The sequence below is a fragment of the Suricata suricatta genome, chromosome 6 (genome assembly GCF_006229205.1).
Source record: "Suricata suricatta isolate VVHF042 chromosome 6, meerkat_22Aug2017_6uvM2_HiC, whole genome shotgun sequence".
NCBI classification, from domain to species: Eukaryota; Metazoa; Chordata; class Mammalia; order Carnivora; family Herpestidae; genus Suricata; species Suricata suricatta.
Genome location: NC_043705.1, coordinates 142,364,280 through 142,373,020, shown reverse-complemented (window position 1 = coordinate 142,373,020; position 8,741 = coordinate 142,364,280). Strand labels below are relative to the sequence as shown.

Here is an 8,741-nt window from a genome sequence, read left to right as displayed (position 1 = left end):
GTCACTTTCTCTGCCCCTTAAAAGCCTCAATTCTCTGCGAATCTCCCACCACCACCTGGAATTCAGCTCCTTATTTGTATAACTTGATGTTTCTGTCTCCTCGTAGGAATATGAGCTCTAGGAGGCCAGGGCCATCTGTCTTCTCCCCTCTGCGCTCTGTGTCCATGGGGGGCGCTCAGGCCCGGGCTGGGGACACGCCGGCAGGTGTGTTTTTAAGACTGGAAGCCACGAGCCTCACCCAACATGGAGTGAATCCACGTAAACAAAACAGTAGAGAAAAACCTAATGTCTGTGACTTTAGTAGTAAAACGTCAGAGTCCCCACTTAACTTCCCAGCGAGATAAAGTCTCCTTGGAAGTGACCTGGACATTCTTAAACAATAGCAGCCACAGGCCCAAGCCCACTGAGAGGGAAATCCCACATTCTGATTTCTGTGTTTCGAAGAAAACTGGTGAAATTTACTCAGCACCCAGCTCTTCATTACACACTGTCCTCAGATCAGACTCTGCAGGGACCTTGTCTGAGAGCGGGAGGTCTCGCTGCAAAGGAGCCCCGGCACCTGCTGTGGTATGGACCTCCAGGAAGGAGCTTTGCTCCCGCCGCTGCTCACACACCTGGGCAGCTGACCGCGGGCAGAGCCCGAGCTGTCAGAAAATCCTGCAAAGATAAAGCAGGGCCTTCCAGGTCTGTCGAGGTTTGAGGCCAGTTCCTAAATTAGGGAGGTCATCCTATCAGGCATGGTCTCCTCCCTGGCAGGGCCAGGGTCCTCGGAAGGGCTGTGACAGCCGGGACTCAGGAGTTAAGCAAAAACCTGCTCTACCTGTTGAAAAGAATATCTTGGTTTTGCCTTCATTAAATTAAGTAAACTCGACAACAGAGTCATAAAGACTAATGCGGGGACACACAACCCAAGAGAGGGAGCTGGTGGTGTCCAGGGCCAGCCCCGCGCCCAGGGAGGGACAGGAGGGCACAGGGGCCGGGGTGTCGCACAGGCACCGCTGGTCTTGTCGGCAGCCTGTCTCCACATTACCTCCTCGTCCACGTGAAGGCCCAGGCTCTTTGCATGTTCTCTGTCATCTCGGTGCAGCTTCTGATTGTAGCCAGGGCTCTGGTTAAAAACACAGTCGTACAGTGAAATGATTCCTGTCTGGGGATTAAAAAAAGAGAAAGGCAGGGTTTACTGCAGGGCTGAGCCACGGATGCCCTCACGGAGACTGGAAGCCAGGCCAACCTCGACTGACGGTGGAGACGGGCAGGTCCCATCTGCACGGAGTATGTGCTCGGGAGGGTCACCCCACAGCACCCTCCACGAGCAGAGCAAAAGGCTGGGCCCCCGCCGGCGAGGCCATCCCCGAGAGGCCCAGAGAGGTGGGGACATCTCCGTGGCTCTCCTCCTGCGCCTCTCACAGACCCCTTCTTGACCTTGGCCGAGGTGGCTCCTCCCGAGCTCTGACCCCACCACTAGAGCACGGCCTTAAAACAGTAGTAATCCACTCAGTAAATGTGTCTTCCCCTTCATCTCCACCCTTCTCCTAGTTCTCAGACTTTTCTGCAATACACTTGTCCTGCTTTAAAAACGTACCCATAGCTGAACGCTCGGCAATATAAACAGAAATATCGGTAAGTTGCTGGCCCAACGGGTAGGCACCTAGTACAAACCCCCCTCTGAAGAGACAGAAATATTTTCTTTAATCAGGTGTGGTAGCTCGAAGCAATGTAGCTCATAAATGCATGAATATACTGATTTGATATATAATATATCCACATAGATAGTATTTGCACATATATCACAATACACAATATTATGATATATGCAATGTATTAGACATATAGCATACATGCACACACAGCTCTGACGTATTAGAAAATGATCCTGTTAACAGCTTTCATCTGAACTATCTCCTCCGTTCCATCCCAAATGTCTCTTTGAACAAAACTCCATCTGCCTCATCTGACACCTGATAAAAGGGAAGAAATCAGCTCCTCTTTAATCTTCACCTGCACGGCAGGCCTGTCCTGTACACTCCTGCGTCACGGGCCAGGCACCTTGAATCCTCCGGCAGCAAACCCAGACATGCCATCTTGCTGGCATTCGGGGGCATGGGGTATCAAACCTGTGCTTGCTCGCTTTCCCAGGCAGTGATGCTAGAAACAACCTCCTCCAAGGGCAGGACTCGGAGGTGGAAGGTAAGCGGTGAAAAGGACGCATGATGTGTGCTTAGTCTGTTGGAAAACATGGACCGCCCGTGCTCACTGACTGGGGGAACTCGGAGCAGCTGGTCACAATGACACACCGTCATTTCCACCCTGACACATCCCCCACGGGTCACCTGTCCTGTGCTGCTCCTGCCAGGGAAGTGGTGCAGACCACCCAGGCTCCGTCCCGGGGCAGTGAACTGTCCAGTGAGGCAGACGAGCCAAGCATCTGGGATTATTATCTTAGGTTCCCAAGAATCCAGCAGCACCATTCCTGACACATACTCAGGGGCTACAGGAATCCTGATTTTCTCAAGTTCAGAGTCACTCTGTGCAAACTTAGAGGCAGGAGCCCTGGCTTCCAGAGTCTGCGCTCCAATGGTCATTTAATGGGGTCACCATGCAGGAGCATCTGGTTAGCATGGTCCTCTGTCACCTATGGGCTCCTGGGTCTGTCCACATCCTGGTCTCACGTGCCCTGAAGATAATTTATGGGATAGCTCATCTACCCATAGCTGGAAAAACCAAAAGCCCAACTCAGCGGAGAGGCGACGCATCATCCAGCATTTGCTCCGGTAAAAACTGCCCAGCTGTTTGGGAAGAACAATAAGCGTGGGTCTTCGTGTCACGTTATAGTCAAAAGTAAATTCGGGATGGATCAGAAAAATATGTGCAAAGAAAATCCATAAGGGACTTCCTACGCATGAAAGCACTGGGAAAAATGTCACAAAGAAAATATCAATCACTTTGGTTATATAAAAATCAGACATTTGATAATCAAATACAATTAAAGACTTTTTTTTTAAGCCCGTAGGAAGGATAGAGAAATCTCAATATCTTTTAACATGCAGTGTGTAGGATGTCCGCAGAGGCAGAAGCTGATGGCACCGGCTGGAAGCTGGCTTCTGGCCTGGGGATGGTGAGCAAGGCTTGCAGCATTTTGAGGGAGGCCACCAGGCCAGAGGGCTGTGCAGGGACATGAGAGAGGCTCAAGAACACCATGCACGATGTGGGACAGAATTCCCCCAAAGGAGCATTCTGGCCTTTGCAAGGGCAAGCACCTCAATGCAGACCCTTCCTCATGAGGTTAAGAGCTACTGGTCAGGTCTGGCTGAGGCCAGAAGGCTGACCTTGACAGTGACTGAGCACCCCATCACTCCCAAAGCACCCCCTCCCTTACACACAGGGATTGGAGCTGGGCTCATGGTCATAATGGGGATGTCACATCGTCGCCTGCATCCCGCCTGGCCTGGCAGACCCTGTGCAGTGGGCGTGTTTCAGACACAGCGGCTCGGGTCTGCAGCAGAAAACACCTGCTCCCCGACTGAGCCTCTGGGTGGCAGCTGCAGCCTGAGGTCCCTGCGCCACGGAACAGGTGACCGACCATCAGTTCCCGCCCAGCTTCATGTACGTGACCAGCCGCGCCCAGGCCTGAGGGGAAGGGACCAGAGGGAACAGGGTCCCTCTGGGACCTATTGGCTTGTGCTGTCCTCCTGTGCAGGGGGTTCCCATGCAGGCCTGACCCTCCTGAACGGAGTCTGCCCTCTGGAGGTCCTGACTGTCCTAGGAGCCAGACCCCAAGGGCAGAAGAGTGAACTCCAGAACAGAGAAAGCCATCACTGTTTCCCGAATCAGGGAGGCAAGGTTGATTCACTTCGTATGTTCCCTGCACGGGGGGAGCCCCTGATGATGAGCTCTCCTCATTCTCAGCTCCCCTAAAACACTCCACAAAAGCAGTGCTAGGAGAAGCTACGTGCCTCAGTTTCCCCCAGTGGGTCGCCAGAAGCCTATCTTGTTGTATGTTAGAGCAGTCTTTATGAGGGTCCCCATGACACGCACTGGGTGTGATCAGAGTCTCTCTCTCTCCTTTGCAGGGATTTTGCATGTTTACTCCTTTCCAGACTAAAAATGAGTTGTTCTATCACGGGCAAATAAGGGGGGGGGGGGGCATCGATCAGGAGGCAGGCAGCCTCACTGAGCAGCGCGGCTGTCCATTGTCCACTTCTAATCAAGCGGGAAATCTGTCTTTTCCTGGATCTTAATTATTCATCATCTTCCTTTTTGTCTTTCATTTCTTTACAGTTTGAAGCAAAATTACACTAATAAAAACCAATCTGGATTTAGATGCTATCACAGAACAGAGCTTCTGGGTTTGCTGGGATTTTGCTATTAAAATCCCTCAAGAGATTTCCTCTCTCAAGCGTGCACATTGGTTTTAAAAAAAAATACAAAGCAAAATGAGCCCATGTACTGCCTCCCTGGTAATCTCCCTTCGTCCCTTTGCATTTTGAATATTGTTCGAATGTAGTGGGAGCCGTTCTGGTGGTGATGCTCTCCCACAGTGGTCCTGCTCGTACACGGGTCCGCAGCCCTGGGCTGTGCGTGGAGTGGAAGCCTTCTCTCTTCGCCTCCAAAGCACATCATTCTAACTATTGTGCAAGGCACACAGCTAGGCTTTAGGACAGAAATAGCGAGTCCCTACCTTGGAGGAGACCACAGGCTGGGAATGGAAATAATAAACCCATTAATTAAACAACACCAGGTAATACACAGGGAGCCACAGAGGGATACACAAAGTACAGGGACGCCAAACAGGAAGGATCGGGTCCTGCCTGGGCTCATGCAGGACGTGGATGCGGCTGAAGTCAGTGCAGAGGGCACTGCACCACTGTAGCGGGAGCCCCAGGGAAGCCACCGCCCTGGGTGTCATGGGTTGACTTGCATCCTCCAAAAAATCCATATGTTGAAGTCCTGACCCCCAGGATCTCAGCAGGTGATTTAGACATGAGGACGCTGAGAATGTAATTCGTTAAGTAAGACGAAGTCATACCTAATCCACTAGCACTTGTAAAAGAAGTTCAGAAACGGACATAGATACACAGGGAAAGAGAAGACGATGTGAGGAGACATAGTCATTTATAGATGACGGAGAGTGGCCGGGAACGGACTCTCCCTCATGGCCTCAGAAGGGACCAACCTTGCTGACACGCTGATTTGGACTCCTGGCCTCCAGACCTGGGAGACAATAAACGTCTGTGGCTTCAGCCACTGGTCTGTGGTACTTTGCTGTGACAGCTCTAGGACACACACTCGGTAAGGAGCAGTAGCCATGTTTTGAACAGTGGAAGGGAAGAATGGAGACAAAACAAAGGGCATTGCAGTGGGGCTGGAGACCCAATCTCGGAGCACTGTGGTTCAGGTAAACTGAGTCAGTAAACCATTCAACCCAGACAACCAGGTTGGGAGACATCACCAATATTCAATTCTGCTCTACCGTTGACTCCAAAAAGGATTAATCTTCTCTGCTCCTTTGGGTGAGTTAAGCCATGTGACCAGATCTAAGCAATGAACTATGAGTGGAGAGTCACATTGGGCCTTTTCAGGCAGAAGCGTTTGGGGATTCCAGAAGCTTCCATGGCAGTTGTGGAGTGACTATCCTGGGCAAAGCCATCCCTCTGCTCCCCGTAGATTTAACATGAGGAAGAAGCCTTAGTTAGGGCATTGAGACTTCGGCGGCTGCTGTTGACTGTAGCATACCTCGTCTCTCGTGACGACCACAGGCCGTCCTCACCTACTGTCTACAAGGGCTCATCTCTTGGGTTGTCCCCCTCTGCTGTTCCCTGTGCCTCCTATCAGACACTACACACACTCTCGCACAAATAACTGGGGTAAGATTCCCAGCAAACTGGGACCCGAGTCCTTTCTTTTCTCCTCCCTTTCAGATCACTTAGATATCAATGGACTCTCCATTGTTGGTTCAAGCCAGGTAAATTCTGCAAGAAACAAAGAACTAAGAGAAAGGAAATTCATACGTTTTCCACACGGCACTCAGGCAGGGTAATATTATGCGCTCACCAAACACGTGGTCTCTTCCAGAATAAACAGAAGACTGCAGTGGCCTGTCTCCATCACACTTACTCGTTCTGGCAAAGCATTGTGGGTGAAGCCAATGGGCATCACCTTCTAGGCTTGGTCCATAAAAGCTCTTGTGTGTGTCCTCCATGCTCTGCCCCCTTGCTGTTTGGCCAGCAGGTTCAAAGGATCCAGTAAAGGACTACAAGATCCCAAAAATCCCCAGACCCTGGCTATCATGGAACTATTAAAAAGGAGGAATCTGGTTCCTGAGATTCTGGATTAAGAAAGCTGGGTTGGGCACCTGGGCAGCTCAGTTGGTTAAGCATCCAACTTTGGCTCAGGTCATGATCTCATGGTTCGTGAGTTTAAGCCCTACACCAGGCTCTGTACTGACAGCTCAGAGCCTGGAGCCTGCTTTGGTTCTGTGTCTCCTTCTCTCTCTGTCCCGCTTGCACTCTGTCTCTCTCTGTTGGCAGAGAAGGACAGACACCATATGTTTGCATTCATAGGTCTAATAGGAGAGACCTGGCAGGGGACCATGGGGAGAGGAAGGGGGAAAGAGAGCGGGGGAGAGGGAGGGACACAGATCAAGGGAGACTACTGAATACTGAAAAGGAACCATGGACTGAAGGGGGAGGGGGTGATGGTCATGGTGGGGGGCACGTGTGGGGAGAAGCACTGGGTGTTATATGGAAATCAATTTGACAATAAACTATTATTTAAAAAAAAGAAAATAAATAAAATAAATAGAGTAAAATAAAAAAACAAAAGGCCAGGCAAGAGAAACACAAATATTGGGCTATATGTGAAAAAGAAACACACTTCCATTATGTCATGTTTATATGCAGAAGGCCAGTGGCATGCCTATGCTAACAATCGCCTCTCTGGACAAAAAGGACCTGATTTGTGGCATTTCCCAATTTCTGCAGTATAAATATTCTCACCATGGCCCATTTCAATTCCAACTGAATGAAGAGTTCAGACGAAATGCTAAAAATTGGCTCTTTTAGTATGAGCAGGCTCCGTCACACCGGTGGTTAAGGCTCTCGGGGTTCAGGGTCCGTTGCTTCCATAGCACAGCCCAGCCCACCTTGACCAACCTTGACTGAAACGGTAATAAGCCATGATCGGGCTGTGTTCATTTACTCTCTTCGTGGGCACGGCACTGTTACCTCTCATCTTGAGGCTTCCGGTCACTGTTTGCCTACCCAGAGCTGTGTGACCTACTTTTAAAAACGGTAATTCTCGAGGTGATCCAGATGGTTTCCTTTGATTCATAAGGGCCTCATTTTACATCTGGTAAGTCCAGCGCTTGTCCTTGGGAATCCAGCGGTATGTGAAGCTTAATGCAGACATCTTCATTAATTTTAACATCATTCAAAAGTCTGTTCTCAGAAGGATTGTAGCTTGTCAAGGACATGACGGGCTAATTCTTTTAAGAGGACAATGCTCAGCTATTCTCTTTGGTTCCTCTGTGGCAAAGATTCTGTTTCCTCTCCTGGTACATTAGAATCACAAGTTGTGGAAAGTTTCATAACTTTTCTAATAATCTGAACATTTTATCAATTAATAAGAATCATGTCATATCACAAGCAGTCTTGGTAAGGCATTACCTTCACTACTTTTTAGTTTTACATTTATTTTTTGAGAGAGAGAGTGAATGGGGGAGAAGAGAGAGAGACAGAGAGAGGGAGAGAATCTTAAGCAGGCTCCATGGAGCCTGACTGAGGGCTGGATCTCATGGCCCTGGGATCATGACCTGCGTGGAAATCATGAATCAGGACACAACCCACTGAGCCACCCAGGCGCCCCCCCTTCACTACTTTTAATGGATCTGTTGCTGGTGGTGGTTTTGCCCAAAATCAGAGCCCTGGAATGTGCTGCCTTTACTCTTGAGTTGAAATGAACCAGAACCAAAACAAATCCAAAGACAAAAAAAAAAAAAAAAAAAAAAAAAAGTAAGGGCACCTGGGCGGCTCAGTGGGTTAAGCGTCCAGCTTCGACTTAGGTTATGATCTCATGGTTCGTGGGTTCGAGCCCCATATCGGGCTCTGTGCTGACAGCTCAGAGCCTAGAGCCTGTTTCAGATTCTGTGTCTCCCTCTTTCCCTGCCCCTCCTCCACTTGTGCTCTGTCTCTGTCTCAAAAATAAACATAAAATTAAAAAAAACAAAAAGAAATGAACCAGAGTCTCCCTCTGACCTTGGGTGTGTTTCATCCTGGAGGTGAGTTCAAAATCGGGGTTCTGCATCAGTCTGTCCACTTACCTTGTCTTCAAGAGGAGGCTCAGAGTTGGCTGTTCCCTCTTCCACTGACACCAGCCCCTCCCCGCCCCCTGCCTGTCCCCCTGTCCCCCAGGTGTTTACATCACACGAGGAAGGGTGAGACACGGCGGCCACCGCTCCAATTGAAGCTGTTCCTCTTGGTCAAATACATTGGAGATAATGCTGCTCCTTTTCTTGCGTCATTGTGCTCCTTAAAAAGGGACAGTTTGAAAAAAAGTCTGAGATGTATCGCTACATGCAGAGAGCATAGTTGTGGGATCTGTGTGTGAACATGTTTTGTGTAAACACAACGTCTCTTGTGACTTTGAAAATTTTTGCAGGGCACCTGGGTGCTCAGTCAGCTAAGTGTCTGACTCTTGATATCCATTCGGGTCATGATCTCATGGACCTGAGATGGAGCCCCTCA

General features: G+C 49.7%; 1 protein-coding gene across 1 annotated transcript in view; it reads right to left on the bottom strand.

The window, feature by feature from the left end:
- C6H5orf49 (chromosome 6 C5orf49 homolog) overlaps positions 1-8,741 on the bottom strand; it is a 12,513-nt gene that overhangs the window by 1,001 nt on the left and 2,771 nt on the right. Inside the window, exon 2 of the mRNA XM_029941087.1 lies at positions 1,031-1,147. Within this exon, the coding sequence (XP_029796947.1) occupies positions 1,031-1,147 (117 nt within the window). The remainder of the gene's footprint in view (positions 1-1,030; positions 1,148-8,741) is intronic.